This window comes from Natator depressus, chromosome 5, assembly GCF_965152275.1.
Source record: "Natator depressus isolate rNatDep1 chromosome 5, rNatDep2.hap1, whole genome shotgun sequence".
In the NCBI taxonomy this organism is placed as follows: domain Eukaryota; kingdom Metazoa; phylum Chordata; order Testudines; family Cheloniidae; genus Natator; species Natator depressus.
Window position 1 is genome coordinate 2,177,827 of NC_134238.1, and position 19,766 is coordinate 2,197,592.

The window sequence follows — 19,766 nt, forward strand, 5'->3', positions numbered from 1 at the left end:
TCATCTGCCTGAGGATGCTGCTGCTGTCAGTTTTCCCACTCCCGCTAAGCCATCTCATAAAGAAGGTAGTCTTTGAAAACCAGTATGTTAGTAACTAAAGATATAATGGCACACACTGGTAAAAAGACTTCAAGGAATTGGTTTAGGAAACTTCACATGCACCAAAAGCTCTCAGGGGATGCAAACAGTCTCTCAGTCTACAGTCCTACTGTGTAAAGGGGATAAACCCAAGGGAAAGGGAAGAGGCATGCTCTGCTCTGATAAATAACTGAATATTCATGCATACAGTCAACATATATAATGAAAAGCTATTGGACAAAATCACATCACACAGAGGGATTGACAGAGTAAGGATCTAGAGCCTGAAAAGAAAAAGCAAGACACAAGAGACAGCAAGTACACATGTGAACTTTGGGGAGCTGGCATATCCAATTCCAAATTCCCTATTTTCATCAGTACAGTAATTCTGATGCAACTGCCACAGGGCAGAGAGCATTTAGTTATTTTTATACTGGTCTCAAAATAGTTTCAACTCATTTCTGCCCCAGCCATGTCAATCAGGTTTACATTTGGGCAAGTGTTTTTCTTTAAAAATCTTGTTTTCTGGGAGGTTGACAGCACCACCATTACTTGAGGGAGAAACTGGCTATAAAAATCCTCAACCCAGGGCCAGCTGCGAAGGAGGGGCTTCTCCCAGAATAAGTTTCAACTTGTTTAGAATTGCCTGGTGGTTTAATGGCAATTTCTTGTGCTGTCCCTTGAGAGTTGGGATCCAGTTCCCAAGCTTGATCTCACTCCTAAGGATATCGCAAGCAGTGGTAAGAGCAATGCAGTGTGCCAAGTCCTAGGACAATGGAGATGGGGGAGAGTGCTTTGAATTCCATTCCAATGAGCTCACACCCCCTCACCAAAGAGAAGAGCCATTTACATGACTCCAGCTTTCTTAAACCTTTAAGTGACTGTTGGGGAAAATTTGAGAGTAAAGTGTGATGAAGGAACAGTGGCTGTTATAATCTAGTCTCGCCTCCTGCATACAGAGGCCATAACTTCTTGCTGAATGAGTCATCACTTTTACAAAAACATCCCACTGGGCAAAAATATTTTGTCAAAGGAGAGTTAAAACTGATTGCATGTGGTCACTTGTGTTAAAAACTTGAAAGCCAAAAATGAGTTTAAGTACAATTTTCCAGGTCATTAGTTTATCCAGGCTATTTTATATCACTGGGCACTTAAAGGGACATCAGAAACTTGAAATCTAGTCAATTTGAAATAAATGAGTTAACAGTTCCATATATTTTACCTGCCACTAAGCCTCCAATTTGGGGGATTTTACAATCAAATTTTCCTACTTTTTATTTTGTTTTTAAATCCCTGTTAAAAAGAGCCACAGTAACCTGACTGACTAAAGGAAAACAGTTAAGCTTACAATGCACAAGAGGCTGCCAAAACACAATGAAAACAGAGATTATCTTTTTTCTAATCTTTCCGTTATGATGATCCAGGTGTTCATTCTGGGTGGCATTTTAAAAGCCATCAGTGTTGGACTAAGCCTGCCCCTACCAAATTCAGGGTTAAAATACCACTGACTTCCAGGGAAGTAGGGGCAGGCCAACACTGAGCACTCCTGAAAACCTCATCCTAGAACAATACATAAAATAGTTTCAGAGACATGTCCCATTTAAGTTGGCTGGACACTGTAAAAAAAATCTAAACAAGCAGATGGAATCAAGACAGTTAAATAGCCAAGATATCCTTTAGGCAGTCACAGTATGGCACACATTAAAAACCAGGCTCTGGTGAGAGGTGTAGACCTTCTGCTTTGCTTCCAGATCCCTGGGTTTCAATCTGGATTGAGTATAAAGTGACCGAAATAGTTCAGTGATTCCTGGCTTTTGCCCTTTTCTATAGTAGCCTTCCCATTAAGTTAGTTTTCTAATTTAATACTCTAACAGAGATGACATTTTTTCAACAAGTATCTCTTATTCAACAGATCTTCCAAGAAGCTGAGTACTCTGCTTAGCAGTCAGCATCTTCCCTATAAAAGGGAAGTGAGAAGACTTTGTGGTGAGAAGACTTTCCAGGAACTAGTGTACTTGCACACCCAGTTCAAAGTACAGGAAAGACAGAGAAAGGCCCTATTTCCAAAAAAATGGAATATAAATTTCATAGAGCAATCTACACTTTACAGTAGCTTACCCAGCAATACTGGGAAACTCTCACAGTGGCATGAGAATAATACAGATTCCTCTCCGAATTTGTAGCAAACGGGTTTAAAGTGATGAAGTTTCACCTACTTTGAGACAGAAGCAATGCATATATAACAGCAGCATCTTACCAGACGATCAGCTAAACTCGGCAAGACGCAAGAGAACAACATATCATTAAGGCAATTACCTTATAGCAAAACCCTCCTACTCCCCCTTTCAAATGTGCTGTCTATGACATGAATTGTACCTGCACACCATTTTCTGCTCACACTGTATGCAAATTAACGTACGAAGTTGTCAGGTAAAAGAATGTACTCAGTGGATGTTGACTCCAGTAAACTTCTATAATATACTGGAAAGGAGGAAAAATATTAATCCCTAACTGAAGGGAAGGCCAGTACTTTCTAAAGCTTTCCCTCCCATGAGTTGCACATGAAAATGAAGTGTTTAAAATCTCTGATCTTTATAATTTAAAAGTAGATGGAAAAATCTAATTATTCCTTAATTGACGCTCCATACCTATTGAAAGTAAATCTCCCTAGCCATTCAGAAATCCAGTAAATTGTGTGCAAGGCTAGAAGAGAGTACCGTAGGTATGAGTTTTAAACCTTTCTTTATTGGGGACGGTCTGAATGAATATGAATGTGATTTCATACCAAATAGTATGTAATAAATGTGCCAAACCGGAAAAGTGGTGCTGCCAAAAGAGCAAGGAACTCCAGAAAATAAAGGGCATTTTTATTCTCAAATGCTCCATCAAAACAGGAGGTTATGTTCCCACTGCTGTAAGGAGGCACAATATGTTTGGCAGGCTCTATGAAGTGCGGTGTATTTGGATATCACCTAACTGGTCTGACTTGCATACAACCTTTCCCATAGAGAACAACCCTATTGCAGGAACATCAAGCACAGGAAAGAGAGAGAGAAGCAAGTGGCAACGTAACAGGGTGGTCTGTCCCCTTTAAGGAGGGGGCAGGGAACTCAAGGCCAGCCCATCCTGTTCCATGACATGGCCTCTTTAAGGGAGCAGCAGACAAGCTGGGCAATGGGAACCAGGTTTAAATAAGGAGTTACCTCCTGAATAGGATAAAACCCAGCTGTCAGCTGACTCCACAGGAGAGAAGGGAAGCTCCATGAAGCAATGCTGAAACCTGGCTACAGATGGGCTGGGGAAGCCAGCTTGAACCACTGCATAGCCTCAAGACTGTGGGCTAAAGAATTCCTTAACTAGGTGTAGAGGTGTGGACCTGAAGGGGTCACAGAAGACACTATTTTTATAAAGACTTAATTGGACTCCAGGAAGGGGAATATTACTTTAAGTACTTAGGGCTGCGAATAAGTTAGTTGGGAGAAGCCAGAGGGAACAGAGGTGTCCCTGCAGGGTTCTGCTGTGCCACCAGGGGGCATACTCTGGGACAGCACCCTGCCACCAGCAAATTCCGGAAAGACAAATTGGGTGAGGTAATATTTCTTATTGGACCAACTTCTGTTGGCGAGAGACAAGCTTTCAAGCCACACTGAACTCTTCTTCAGGTCTGGGAAAATTCTGACATTTTAAATGTTTCAGAGTGGTAGCCATGTTAGTCTGTATCAGCAAAAAGAATGAGGAGTACACTTGTGGCACCTTAGAGACTAACTAATTTATTTGAGCGTAAGCTTTCGTGGGCTAAAATACACTTCACCGGATGCATGCAGTGGAGAATACAGTAGGAAGATATATATACACAGAGAACATGAAAAAATGGGTGTTGCCATACCAACTTAACGAGACTAATGAGGGAAAATTAGTATGGAGAAATAATTTTTACTTTGTGTAATGACCCACCCACTCCCACTCTTTATTCAAGCCTAATTTGATGGTGTCCAGTTTACAAATTAATTCCAATTCTGCAGTTTCTCGTTGGAGTCTTTTAGGTCTGAAATTGAGTGACCAGGTGTTCTCCGACTGGTTTTTGAATGTTATAATTCTTTTGCGTAGAGATTGTCTGGTTTGGCCAATGTACATGGCAGAGGGGCATTGCTGGCACATGATGGCATAGATCACATTGGTAGATGTGCAGGTGAACGAGCCTCTGATGGTGTGGCTGATGTGATTAGGTCCTACACAATCTCTACGCAAAAGAATAAATGGACACAAATCAGATGTCAAGAATTATAACATTCAAAAACCAGTTGGAGAACACTTCAACCTCCCTGGTCACTCAATTTCAAACCTAAAAGTTGCAATTCTCCAACAAAAAAACCCCTATTTCCCCATGCTAATTTTCCCCCTATTGTTACTCACACCTTCTTGTCAACTGTTTGAAATGGGCCATCCTGATTATCATTTTTTTCTCCTGCTGATAATAGCCCACCTTAATTAGTCTGTTACAGTTGGTATGGCAACACCCATTTTTTCATGTTCTCTGTGTACATATATCTTCCTACTGTATTTTCCTCTGCATGCATCCGATAAGTGAGTTTTAGCTCACGAAAGCTTATGCTCAAATAAATTTGTTAGTCTCTAAGGGGCCACAAGTACTCCTCATTCTTTTTGACATTTTAAATGCTTTCTACTCTGCATGCTATGTGATGCAACAGACAATGGGCAAAAAGATAGTAAGTTTAAGGAAATTGAAGAAAATAGTATTTTACATAGAGTACAGTCAATCCGTGGAATTCTCTGCGACAAGGGGACGTGCAGAGAAGTACTGTGACAGGATTATAAGGGGACTAAATAATTGACCATTAATATTTTACTTAAGTAAGCCTCAAGAAGGATATGGGTAATTAAGCCTCATGCTTTGGGTCATAAGCTAATCACTTTGGGTTAGACAAGGAATTCCCCCCACTCACATACAGCAGCACTATAGAAGAGATTAGCTCTCCCAGGATAGAGGGCATGGCTTAAACTAAGATGAATGTATTTCCCCCAAGTGACAGACTGAATAGAGAAAACACTAAGGAGAGAACAGTTTATATTGGTCCAAAGTAGCATAACTAAGCCTAATGAGATAAAACTGAACAAAAGAAAATTTAAGCCAAATATGAAATACTTTCTAACAGTAAGCGAACTACAGAAAGGAACTTTCTGCTCAAGGGAAGCAGTAGAAGCCCCATTACTAAAGTGATTTAAAATTAGACTGGACCAGACCCTCCTTGAAGAGATTGTTTGGCCAGAGGGGGCTGGATTAGATCATTTACTGTGATAGAAATCAGAGATGAAAAACACCTATTATCTGATATGAAAGCCTCCCCTTACCTCCTATCCTTATGCCTTCTGGATCTAGCATGCCTGTCAGATAGTGATTCCCATGTACAGTAACACACACACACAGGCCAGAAAGGAGAAGACCAAGTTGCCTGGTTGTTGGAATTCCTTCTCTGACTAGGGATGGATTTGTATCTCGATCTGTCTGCTGGCCGTTACAGCACACTAAGTTAGGTCCCACAAGTTTTCCCTCTACAGAAGGATGTCCATTCTGGGTCAGACCAATGGTTCATCCAGCCCAGTATCCAGTCTTCCAACAGTGGTCAATGCCAGATGCTTCAGAGGGAATGAACAGAACAGGTAATTATAGAGTGATCCATCCCCTGTCAGCCAATCCTTGCTTCCAGCAGCCACAAGTTTACGGACACCAAGAGCATGGGGTGGCACCCTTGCCCATCTTGGCTAATAGCCAATGATGGACCCATCCTCCAGGAACTTATCTAATTCTTTTTCGAATCCAGCTATACCTTTGGTCTTCACAACATCCCTTGGCAATGAGTTCCACAGGTTTAATGTGTGTTGTATGAAGAAGTGCTTCCTCTTCTTTGTTTTAAACCTGCTGTCTATTAATTCCATTTGGTGACCCCGGTTCTTGTGTTATGCGAAGGGGTAAATAACACTTCCTTATTCACTTTCTCCACACCATTCATGATTTTATAGTGTCTTTATAGATTATTTAAAAAGTATCTTTTTGTCTGTAACAGCTCCTTTTCCTGTTTAGTCATGGTGGTATTTTTTGGTGTTCTTCTCCCCCTTCCCCCAATTTGGGGTACACATATAGTTTCAGCTGTATTAGAGTCTTTTTTTAAGTTTCCATGCTACTTGGAGGCATTTCACTCTTGTGACTGTTTCTTTTGATTTCCATTTAACTAGCCTCCTCAGTTTTGTGGTAGTTCCCCTTTTGGAAGTTAACTGCTTTGGTGGTGGGTCTCTGCTATTTTCCCCCTTTCATACATGTTAGATTTAATTACATTATGGTCAGTATTGCCGAACAGTTCAGCTGTATTTACCTCTTGGACCAGACTCCCTGTGCCACTTAGGACTAAATCAAGAATTGCCTCTTCCTCTGTGGGTTCCAGGACTGATTGATCCAAGAAGCAGTCACCAGTAGTGTCTAGAAATTCTCTCTCTACCTCCCACCCTAAAGTGATACGTTCCCGGTCAATCTGGGGATAGTTGAGATTCCCCATTATTATTGGGTTTTCTGTTTCTGTAGCTTCTCTAATCTCCCTGAGCATTGCACAATCATCCTGGTCAGGTGATCGGTAGTATATTCTTACTGCTATATTCATATATTATTTAAGTATGGAATTTCTCTCCATAGAGATTCTATAGTACAGTTTGAGTCCTTTAAATTTTTCACTAAATTTGATGCTATGCTTCTTTCACATATAGTGCTACTTCCTCACCAACATGACCTAATCTGTCATTCCTATATACTTTATACCCTGGTGTTACCATGTACCACTGATTATCATAGAATCATAGAATATCAGGGTTGGAAGGGACCTCAGCAGGTCATCTAGTCCAACCCCCTGCTCAAAGCAGGCCCAATCCCCAATTAAATCATCCCAGCCAGGGCTTTGTCAAGCCTGATCTTAAAAACTTCTAAGGAAGGAGATTCTACCACCTCCCTAGGTAACGCATTCCAGTGTTTCACCACCCTCCTAGTGATAAAGTTTTTCCTAATATCCAACCTAAACCTCCCCCACTGCAACTTGAGACCATTACTCCTTGTCCTGTCATCTTCTACCACGGAGAATAGTCTAGAACCATCCTCTTTGGAACCACCTCTCAGGTAGTTGAAAGCAGCTATCAAATCCCCCCTCATTCTTCTCTTCTGAAGACTAAACAATCCCAGTTCCCTCAGCCTCTCCTCATAAGTCATGTGTTCCAGACCCCTAATCATTTTTGTTGCCCTTCGCTGGACTCTCTCCAATTTATCCACATCCTTCTTGTAGTGTGGGGCCCAAAACTGGACACAGTACTCCAGATGAGGCCTCACCAATGTCGAATAGAGGGGAACGATCACATCCCTCGATCTGCTCGCTATGCCCCTACTTATACATCCCAAAATGCCATTGGCCTTCTTGGCAACAAGGGCACACTGCTGACTCATATCCAGCTTCTCGTCCACTGTAACCCCTAGGTCCTTTTCCGCAGAACTGCTGCCTAGCCATTCGGTCCCTAGTCTGTAGCTGTGCATCAGACTGTGCATCAGGTTTCTTTTGGCCCAATCCTCCAATTTGTCTAGGTACCTCTGTATCCTATCTCTGCCCTCCAACGTATCTACCACTCCTCCCAGTTTAGTATCATCCGCAAATTTGCTAAGAGTGCAATCCACACCATCCTCCAGATCATTTATGAAGATATTGAACAAAACCGGCCCCAGGACCGACCCCTGGGGCACTCCACTTGACACCGGCTGCCAACTAGACATGGAGCCATTGATCACTACCTGTTGAGCCCGACAATCTAGCCAACTTTCTACCCACCTTATAGTATGTTCATCCAACCCATACTACTTTAACTTGCTGACAAGAATACTGTGGGAGACCGTGTCAAAAGCTTTGCTAAAGTCAAGAAACAATACATCCACTGCTTTCCCTTCATCCACAGAATCAGTAATCTCATCATAGAAGGCGATTAGATTAGTCAGGCATGACCTTCCCTTGGTGAATCCATGCTGACTGTTCCTGATCACTTTACTCTCGTGTAAGTGCTTCAGGATTGATTCCTTGAGGACCTGCTCCATGATTTTTCCGGGGACTGAGGTGAGGCTGACCGGCCTGTAGTTCCCAGGATCCTCCTTCTTCCCTTTTTTAAAGATTGGCACTACATTAGCCTTTTTCCAGTCATCTGGGACTTCCCCCGTTCGCCACGAGTTTTCAAAGATAATGGCCAATGGCTCTGTAATCACATCCGCCAATTCCTTTAGCACTCTCGGATGCAACTCGTCCGGCCCCATGGACTTGTGCACGTCCAGCTTTTCTAAATAGTCCCTGACCACCTCTTTCTCCACAGAGGGCTGACCATCTACTCCCCATATTGCGATGCCCAGCGCAGCAGTCTGGGAGCTGACCTTGTTAGTGAAGACAGAGGCAAAAAAAGCATTGAGCACATTAGCTTTTTCCACATCCTCTGTCACTAGGTTGCCTCCTTCATTCAGTAAGGGGCCCACACTTTCCTTGGCTTTCTTCTTGTTGCCAACATACCTGAAGAAACCCTTCTTGTTACTCTTGACATCTCTTGCTAGCTGCAGCTCCAGGTGCGATTTGGCCCTCCTGATTTCATTCCTACATGCCCGAGCAATATTTTTATACTCTTCCCTGGTCATATGTCCAACCTTCCACTTCTTGTAAGCTTCTTTTTTATGTTTAAGATCCGCTAGGATTTCACCATTAAGCCAAGCTGGTCGCCTGCCATATTTACTATTCTTTCGACTCATCGGGATGGTTTGTCCCTGTAACCTCAACAGGGATTCCTTGAAATACAGCCAGCTCTCCTGGACTCCTTTCCCCTTCATGTTAGTCCCCCAGGGGATCTTACCCATCCGCTCCCTGAGGGAGTCGAAGTCTGCTTTCCTGAAGTCCAGAGTCCGTATCCTGCTGCTTACCTTTCTTCCCTGTGTCAGGATCCTGAACTCGACCATCTCATGGTCACTGCCTCCCAGATTCCCATCCACTTTTGCTTCCCCCACTAATTCTTCCCTGTTTGTGAGCAGGAGGTCAAGAAAAGCTCCCCCCCTAGTTGGCTCGTCTAGCACTTGCACCAGGAAATTGTCCCCTACGCTTTCCAAAAACTTCCTGGATTGTCTATGCACCGCTGTATTGCTCTCCCAGCAGATATCAGGAAAATTAAAGTCACCCATGAGAACCAGGGCGTGCGATCTAGTAGCTTCTGCGAGTTGCCGGAAGAAAGCCTCATCCACCTCATCTCCCTGATCCGGTGGTCTACAGCAGACTCCCACCACTACATCACTCTTGTTGCTCACACTTCTAAACTTAATCCAGAGACACTCAGGTTTTTCTGCAGTTTCGTACCGGAGCTCTGAGCAGTCATACTGCTCCCTTACATACAGTGCAACTCCCCCACCTTTTCTGCCCTGCCTGTCCTTCCTGAACAGTTTATAACCATCCATGACAGTACTCCAGTCATGTGAGTTATCCCACCAAGTCTCTGTTATTCCAATCACGTCATAATTCCCTGACATCACCAGGACCTCCAGTTCTCCCTGCTTGTTTCCAAGGCTTTGTGCATTCGTATATAAGCACTTGAGAGAACCTGCTGATCGCCCCTCATTCTCAGTATGAGGCAGGAGCCCTCCCCTCACAGATGTTCCTGCCTGTCCTTCCTCCCGGTATCCCGTTTTCCCACTTACCTCAGGGCTTTGGTCTCCTTCCCCCGGTGAACCTAGTTTAAAGCCCTCCTTACTAGGTTAGCCAGCCTGCTGGCAAAGATGCTCTTCCCTCTCTTCGTAAGATGGAGCCCGTCTCTGCCCAGCACTCCTCCTTCATGGAACACCATCCCATGGTCAAAGATTATCATCATTCCACCAAGTTTCCGTGGTGCCTATCGTATCTATATCCTCATTTAATACCAGGCACTCAAGTTGACCCATCTTAGTATTAAGACTTCTTGCATTTGTATAAAAGATGCTTATAAAATTTGTCACTATTTAGTTGTCTGCCTTCACATGATATAACTGAACAGGACTTTTTCATTTGACTGTTTCTCTTCAGCTCCTACCTGTAATTTATCAATTTCTATCCTCTTCTCTTTATTAAGATATAGAGAATTTCCTTTAATAAATCCTCCTCTAAGGGATGTCTGTCTGAACCATGTGCTCCTCCGCACATCAGCTTTCCTCCAGCCTTTAGTTTAAAAACTTCTCCATGACCTTTTTAATTTTACATGCCAGCAATCTGGTTCCATTTTGGTTTACGTGGAGCTCATCTTTCCTATACATGCTCCTCCTTTCCAAAAAGGTTCCACAGTTCCTAACGAAACTAAATCCCTTTTCTGAATACCACTGTCTCATTAACATTAAGAGCTTGCAGTTCTGCCTGTCTAACTGGCCCTGCACGTGGAACTAGAAACATTTCAGTGAATGCTACCATGGAGACTTTAATCTCTTTCCTAGATGCCTAAATTTGGCCTCCAAGACCTATGTCACTGGTACCATTATGTACCATGACCACTGGCTCCTCCCCAGCAACAGCACTGCACATTAGTCTATCTAGATGTCTCAGTAAGTCCTCAACCTTCAGACCTGGCAGCACTTCACCATGCAGTTCTCCCGGCCATCACAAACCCAACTATCTATACGTCTAACAATTGAATCCCCCATTACTATTACCTGCCTCTTTCTAATAATTGGAGTACCCTCCCTCCAAGGGGTATCCTCAGTGCAAGAGGATACCATGACATCATCTGGAAGGAGGGTCCCAACTATGGAATCATTTCCCTCCGCTCCAGTTTGATGTTCTCCTTCCCTGAGACTTTCATCCTCCTCAACAGCACAGAGGCTGCCAGACCAGCGGTGGGGGTGGGACCACTCAAATGTATCCCAGAAAGTGTCTTCTGTGTTCCTCTCAGTCTCCCTTAGTTCCTCCAGTTCAGCCACTCTGGTCTCAAGAGTCCACACTTGGTCTGCTTGCAACATATGCACACACATGCCCTCGGCCCCAAGGCAGGTAATCATACAAGCTGCATTCAGTGCATTAACCTGGATACCCCCGCTCTGTTCCTGGATATCTGCCTGCGTTGTTTTTAGTCTCACAGGGTTTTTTCATTTGTTTGTTCTTTACGTGATTTTTTTTTGTTTATTTTGTTTTTCTTTTTTTTGGGGGGGGGGGGGTGTTTATTGGCCCAAGTTTAGAGAATGTTTATTAGGTATATCTGGCTCTCATGCTCCATCTCACAAAACACCCCCGTTTGCTCCTCCTGTTCACTAGCTTCTCTAGTTGCCTATGAACTGGCTTTTTAAACACATTCTCCTTGAGTTTGCCCCACCTGCTTGTTCAGTGATCCTAAAGAGATTAGGGATCAAAGAATGGCAGACTAGTGCCTTGTTAGGCAGCACAGCCTTGCCTAGCAGGCCGCTAGGTTCAGCGTATAGCCCGCCCCCCCCACACACACACACACACACACACAAAGAGGCACAGGGCAAGCAAGCACACAACAGACAAATTAACGGACAAAAATCTCTAATGTATACAGAGTCCACATTTATCAGTTGCCAGAGTGTTATTCCTCAAGCAGCTGTTTTGCCTTATTCTTAGAAAAGGAAATATGGTTTGGTATTTGTTGGCAAACACTGACTTTCTATTGGAGGTCACAGTCTTCCTGCCCTGCTCTACATTGATTTAAAAGGATGTAGCTGATGAAGGCAAAGGCACAAAGTAATGTTTCCACCCACAGGGTTGTCACTTCTGTTTGCCAGTTTCACAAACAATAACTTTTGTTTAAGGGTGAAGGTTGACAAGGTGTACAGGCAGCTAATGTGCTGCATCTCTGTATGACCCAGAGGTCTATTCCAATTCTGCTACTGGTTGCTAGACTTCCTCGCCCAAAATCCTAATTTAAAAAATAGACTGTTCAAGAACATGGCCAGAGCAAGAAAACGAATACAAAATCAAAGATGGAATAGGACGGTAATACACACAAACATGAAGTTCCCATGAACACAGAAGGAAAGAAAACAGAAAAGGTTTTCCTATATGCATGAATATCCCTGACATTCTCATGCTGGAGCATGCTACAGAACCATGGAACTTGCAAGAAATTAAACTGTTACATACTCGGCTGCTCTTGCCATCCGAAATAACTCCAGTTGCCTGGGTGTAACACAAATGGCAGCAAAGAATAGGAGTGGAGAAAGAACGCTTAGAAAAATAAACCAATGCATTTAAAAATGTCTTAGTTTGCAAAACTTAAACATGAAACAGGACTTATTTGTAACATTCTGCATCTTTACTAGCTCACCGACCTACCTCTCAGGGGTGTTTGTAAACCACTCTGAACATTAAGATCGCTATGTGAACGCTAAGGGATTATTAAACTATTATATTCCCATTACCAATTGGTAGCATATCTACAACACACTGCTTCCCAGTCAGGAGCACTGAACTCTGTACTTTCTAATTCCCATGTGTTACCATGATTCCAATCAGTATTGTCCATTAAACAAAATCAAGAGAGGAGAGAGTGTGGTCCAGTGGGAATACTGAACTAAGGGCTCAGGAGACATGGATTTTATTCCCAGCACCACATGTGAATTAATGTCTCCATTCGTAAATCAGGATAATAGTACTTACCTGTTTGCAATAGCACTTTGAGATCTGCAGATTAACGTACCATGAGTGTAGAAATGCTGCTCTGAGTGCAAACTATACTGGGCAGAATCTTTTCTTAGCTTCAATCATTATAATGAAATATACTGTTCCGAAACACAGGACTTCTATAGCACTTTATACATCCAGAACACAGTTCAAACACTTCTCCCTTATACACCTAAGCAAATATCTCCATTTCGCAAATAGTGAAACTGAGACAAAGCACAGTGCAGAAACTTGACCAAAGCTACACAACAAGTTAGTAGCAGAACAAGGATTAGAACTCAGGACTTCCTGACTTCCAGTTGGGTGCTCTGTCCTCTAAAGCACACTGTTAACCAAGGTCAGAATTTGATGTAGTTAAGGTAAGCGGTACATAACTTGACTACTGTACAGACCTCTTACAGTGAAGTTTGAATTACATAAACAGCATACACATCTAAACAAAATCAAGGCTAATATTGATAGAAATTAATGTTCAATTGCGCTTTAAAAAGTGAGTCTGGAAAGTGGATTTGACAGTTCCATGTTTATTGACTATTATTTCCATATCACTTGCACTCAGGTAACAAAGATTTTTCCCCTGCTCCTAACTGCTAGCCTTGCAAACTCTGGCTGAGATCCGAGGGCTAGTCCACACACAAACTTGCAAAGAAAAACATGAATTAAAAGTTAGTTATGTAGATGTACGTTTCTGTGCAGACATGTCAGATTACAAATAGTAACGTTTACTTTACCTAAACCAATGTAACAAATCAACCTTTAAATAACCCAACTTTAGGTATGCGAAAATCAGTATCCATTCACAACTTCCACCGAAATAAGGGAAGCCATTTTTAATCATCATCTTGTGTTATTTGGTACAAGTTTGCATGTCGACCAGCCATTAGAGTTAAACTGGCTCTCCCCCTCTTCTCCATCAGATATAAAGATTCTGTGGGCCAAATTAGACCCTTAAATCATCCAAGCAAGCCCGTCCTTCAGATCACACCCTCAAGGACACCCATTGAAAGCAATGGGTTTGTATAGGTGTGACTAACTGAGGCCTCAAATCCAGGTCACTCCTGCTTACTCTCTGCAAAAATTAGCAAGAATAGAAAAACCTATGAACACTAGATTGTGTCACTAAACTGAGTAGATATGACTGCCTGAATAAACGTGGTGCATTAGAAGGTATTTTTACTGAGTCCATAAGTAAAGAACCGTAAATTAAATAAGTGAATAGTTAAGCAAATAAAGTTAAATACTAGAAAGAACCTTGACATCCAATTAACTATAAACCTCAACCAAGTTCAAAGTGCAGAGTGTAGCAGACTTGCATCCAGAAGCCAAACGTTATCTCAGTCACTAGCAACACCTGTGACAAAACTGCCACTGAAACACCAGTACTTGACTGAACAAGCCAGAGTGAGAATTTCAGCACAGACATGCCTATCTGTGTCAGAAGCCTGCCAACCTGAACTGGCTAAAAGCTTGTGTGACCCTAATCCAATGCCTGGTAAGGGCAACTGAAAGCCATTGTTGTCTGACATTTCCCAGATGGCAGCAAAAGTCTCTGTAAAACAGAAGAGGCCTAACGAATACATTTTACTGACATCTGAGCCTATTTCTGAGGAAAGAAAAGGACAGAGTGAAAAAATGTGAGAAGAATAGACCTGGGGGGGCAGAGAGAATGGAAGCAGATAGCAAATGAGATCTAGCCAGGGAATAGAAAAAGGGGAATAGCCGAGAGGCAAAAGTGAAGAAAGAGAGAGGAGATGCAGAAAATAAAAGTCAAGAGGAGGAGCAGAGGAGGGCAGAGATACAAGCAATACACAAGAGCAAGCAAATGGTAGGACTTGGAGCACATACCGATTTATTTTTTCTTTATAAAGGAGTAAGGTCTGCAGATACAGGGTAGAACACATTATAAGGTGTTCCCTTCCTTATTAATTTGGAAGCCAGATCACCAAATCCTACATATAGCCTTGGTATCCGGGAATGAAATCCAGAAGCCTAAACTCCAGTATCACACTCAGTCCAATAGCCCACAGCTGCCCGGTGGCTACTGAGTAACCATTAGCTGCTAGATAAAAGGAGAAGTTCAATTTGTCGCAGGTAAATAGCAGGCGAACTGTAATGGCTGAAGCAATCAAGCTGCAGACATGTGCAGACGGAATAGTTATTAGAATTATAGCCCATTTGTGAACCAGTGATTGTACAGACTCGCTGTACTCAGATGGCCTGCTGCTAGTCTCATTTAAGATACAATATACTTACATTTATTAATAAGTTAATCCATACACACCATCCCAAAGGCTGCTGAGCACCTTGTGGGAAATAGTATGAACAAAATTACCATGATCAAAAAGCAACATGCGGGTTAAAACAAAAAACAGAGGCCCAGCAAACAACCCCTCCTCTCCCTCCACAAGTTCCACCCAGAGACAGACTATAAACAAAGAACACTCCCAAAACTAGACACAAAACACCTCCTTTAGTATGAGGACACTGATTTACTCTGACCTACGTGGAGGGAATTCCCAGGCCATTACAGGAAAAGGGGCTTGAAAATGTCTGAAGTTGTCGGCAGATGTAGGGTGGTCGTCAAGGGAAGAGGAAGTAAAACGTAATGTTAGAGGAGCTTCCTCCTCCTGCTCTTCCTCAGTCGGTACTGACAGAGTTTCCGTCTCTGGAGAGCGAGAGACCAATGGAGGAGGGAGAGGTGTAGGTCTCCGGCTTTGCTCCACAGAGGGTTTCCTGAATTGTGCACTGTACATGGCTCAAGGGTCCCAATATGGCCAATGTGGAGGAAGTGGAACATGAGGCTGCATCCATGGTGGTCCATGCCAAGACTGTGCATATTGATGATGAGTAGGTGTGATCTGTCTGGCAGACAAGGGAGTGATGGAGCCTTCCTTCTCCTCGTCACTGGGGAAGGGAGGTGCTGTCCTTGGGGCAGAAAGGGAGGAGTGTCATGAGTCTGGAAATGAGGGTGGAAGGTCACATCGAAGGAGAAGCGACTCAGAAGTGTCTGATACCAGCAGGTCTTTAGAGTATCTAAACACTTGTGGAGGAGGAAAAAGCACCATCGGTGCCGATGTACGACTCGGTGCCGAAGGATGTATTCCCCTAAGGTGTCAGCAGATGGAGCCAGAGACTTGGCCGGTGCAGACAACTTGGCCAGTGCTGAGAGTTTTGATGGTTCCAACAGCTTCGAGTGTATCAAAATGGACACCGGTGCCAGCACTTTTGCTGGTGCCATAGCTCCTGCAGTTGGCTTGTCTTGATCTCCAGACATGAGATACGGTGCCGAGCGCTGTACATCTGCCCATTTAGAGTCTTTAGACAGATTCTTCTTTCCGATACAGGAGGTACTCGGGCAGGCCCTGAAGCTATGTCCCTTGTCAGATGCTGCTGAGGCAACTGACCTTGCAGGGGACAGTGTTCTGGTGGGCTGTGCCTCGAAGTGTGAGGATGAAGCCCGTTTCTTCTCGTCTGAGTGAGAAAGAGACAACTTTCTCTTCGAGGGGAGTGAGGATCAGCAAACAACCTGGCAGAACATGAAGGCCTCACGGGGAGAATCTGAGCCTGGGTCTGATGCAGGCCACAGTGGTTTCTCCATGAGGAGAAATTGTAAGCGAATGTCCCGGTCTTTTCTGGCTCTGGCCATCAGGCCATGGCAGTGGGAACACTTTTCTGGAACGTGTCCTGCTCTCAGACAGTGAATGCACTGTGGATGGCTGTCTGTTACCAGGAAAGCAGCTCCGCAGGAGACGCAACTCTTAAACACGGGGGATCCAAGCATAAGGGAGAGCAGAAAAAGCTTCCTGGGTGGGAAGCGGTGGGAAAATGAAACCTAAACTATGAAATAACTGAAGATAAAGTAAAAAAACAAACAAAAAATAGAATAGAAGAAAAGAGAAGAAAAATACTAACTGCACTACAGCTAACAGGTAAGGTACTAACTACGGAGGGCACAGGAGAAGCGGGGTCTTCTGCAAGTTCCGACCAAGATCAAAGGCTGTAGAGAAGGAACTGGGGGCAGTTGGACTGCACAGCACTCTATATACATCCCACATACAGCGTGAGGGGGGAGGTGCGCATATGCAATCAGAGGGGCACTGCTGATGAAAATCTCCAATCCAAGGCACAGAGGGGCTGCCACACCTACAGTGAAGCACCCATAAGGACATCACTCAAAGAAATGTCAATAAGCATTTCCTATTGAAAGTGCTTATGGTAATAAGGAAAGGGATTTTTGAAACTTCTCTTTCCATTGTGATACAGCTGTCTGTTTTTAACAGCAGTTGCTGCTGCTGCAGCCTCAGGGTTGCCCCTTCCACACCCACAAAACAGATGACCCTGATGAGAAGGAGAAAGAAGAGGACAAAGGAGGATGTGTTCAGTGAGATCCTGCAGGCAAGTGCTGCATCAGACCGTGAACATAGGCCCTGGAGGGCTAATATGACCAACAGCACGGAGAAGGAAAGAGCAGACAGAAGAACGGCCCAGGACTCCCAGGAGGACAAGGATAGGGAAATGCACCAGGACATAATGTGTCTTCTCAGAGAGCAAACTCAAATGCTGTAGAACCTGGTTGACTTCAAGGTCCAAAAATCCTGGACTCTCCACCTCTGATGGTCCTTCAAGAACTCCATGGTCACTACTCCCTACCCCACTCACAACATACCACATAGCATCACAAGCCACATCCTTACCCGTACCATTCCACACCAGCAGAAAACTAGGAAAACCATAGCTTCATATACAGTGACCTGTGAGAACCACAGCTGGTGTATGTGTAGCCACAACAGACGACATTTGTGGACTGAAATGATTGCCACCTTTCCAATTTTAAACTTCTACTCCATTAATGTATGTTAACGGTTTGTATTGCATTTCCTGGAAAAATCATGGAGCAGGTCCTCAAAGAATCAATCCTGAAGCACTTACATGAGAGGAAAGTGATCAGGAACAGTCAGCATGGATTCACCAAGGGAAGGTCATGCCTGACTAATCTAATCGCCTTTTATGATGAGATTACTGGTTCTGTGGATGAAGGGAAAGCAGTGGATGTATTGTTTCTTGACTTTAGCAAAGCTTTTGACACGGTCTCCCACAGTATTCTTGTCAGCAAGTTAAGGAAGTATGGGCTGGATGAATGCACTATAAGGTAGGTAGAAAGCTGGCTAGATTGTCGGGCTCAACGGGTAGTGATCAATGGCTCCATGTCTAGTTGGCAGCCGGTGTCAAGTGGAGTGCCCCAGGGGTCGGTCCTGGGGCCGGTTTTGTTCAATATCTTCATAAATGATCTGGAGGATGGTGTGGATTGCACTCTGAGCAAATTTGCGGATGATACTAAACTGGGAGGAGTGGTAGATACGCTGGAGGGGAGGGATAGGATACAGAAGGACCTAGACAAATTGGAGGATTGGGCCAAAAGAAATCTGATGAGGTTCAATAAGGATAAGTGCAGGGTCCTACACTTAGGATGGAAGAATCCAATGCACCGCTACAGACTAGGGACCGAATGGCTAGGCAGCAGTTCTGCGGAAAAGGACCTAGGGGTTACAGTGGACGAGAAGCTGGATATGAGTCAGCAGTGTGCCCTTGTTGCCAAGAAGGCCAATGGCATTTTGGGATGTATAAGTAGGGGCATAGCGAGCAGATCGAGGGACGTGATCGTTCCCCTCTATTTGACATTGGTGAGGCCTCATCTGGAGTACTGTGTCCAGTTTTGGGCCCCACACTACAAGAGGGATGTGGATAAATTGGAGAGAGTCCAGCGAAGGGCAACAAAAATGATTAGGGGTCTAGAGCACATGACTTATGAGGAGAGGCTGAGGGAGCTGGGATTGTTTAGTCTGCAGAAGAGAAGAATGAGGGGGGATTTGATAGCTGCTTTCAACTACCTGAAAGGGGGTTCCAAAGAGGATGGCTCTAGACTGTTCTCAATGGTAGCAGATGACAGAACGAGGAGTAATGGTCTCAAGTTGCAATGGGGGAGGTTTAGATTGGATATTAGGAAAAACTTTTTCACTAAGAGGGTGGTGAAACACTGGAATGCGTTACCTAGGGAGGTGGTAGAATCTCCTTCCTTAGAGGTTTTTAAGGTCAGGCTTGACAAAGCCCTGGCTGGGATGATTTAACTGGGAATTGGTCCTGCTTCGAGCAGGGGGTTGGACTAGACGACCTTCTGGGGTCCCTTCCAACCCTGATATTCTATGATTCTATGATTCCTGTGTATTTTTACACATTGTTTTTCTGCACCATTTTTGCCACTCGATACATTTCTATTTTTGGAGAATAAAATTACCTTTATTAGTTCAGAATACACATTGCAGAATGCAGAGGTACTCAGAGCACACAGTGCCAGTAAATGTACAGCAAGCACCACATAATTCAGAGCTTCAGGAAAACACTTAGTTCTAGGTACAACAAGCATTACCCAATTCCTAGCAGCATCCAAAGCTCCAGGCCCAAAGAACAGTCCAGCACAGAACGTTACTGTTCTCACTCGTTAAAGTGCTCTTTTAAAGCACTCCTCAAAATGAATAGCTCCATGATGAGCTCTTGTAATAGCCTTCTTTCTGGCTGCTGAAAATCAGCAGATGGCCAGTCCACCTCTACCGCCCATCCTGGCAGCAGCTTTCCCCCCTTTCCCTTATAAGTATTATGCAGGACACAGCAGGCAGCTATAACCATTGGGATATTTTTCTCACTGAGCTCCAATCAAGTGAGTAAACACCACCAGCATCCTTTTAATCTACCAAAAGCATATTCAACAGTCATTCTGCACCTGCTGAGCTGGCAGGTGGATCTTTCCTTGGTGCTGTTTTGATGACCAGTGTATGGCACCATGAGGCAGGGGAGAAAGGGAGAGGCTGGGACCCCAAAATAGCTATTGGCATTTCAATGTCACCAATGGTAATCCACCAGTTCGGAAAGCATGTCCCTGCTTGCAGCTACCTGAGCAGACCTGTGTTCTTA

General features: G+C 43.9%; 1 protein-coding gene across 4 annotated transcripts in view; it reads right to left on the bottom strand.

Annotated features, from left to right (window-relative positions):
- UNC13B (unc-13 homolog B) overlaps window positions 1-19,766 on the bottom strand; it is a 400,249-nt gene that overhangs the window by 247,907 nt on the left and 132,576 nt on the right. For 2 of the 4 annotated variants that reach the window (XM_074952217.1, XM_074952215.1), the window contains exon 8: window positions 12,261-12,296. The exons of the other annotated variants lie outside the window; for them this stretch is intronic. In XM_074952217.1, coding sequence (XP_074808318.1) covers window positions 12,261-12,296 — 36 coding nt within the window. The remainder of the gene's footprint in view (window positions 1-12,260; window positions 12,297-19,766) is intronic. 4 annotated transcript variants of the gene reach the window in all.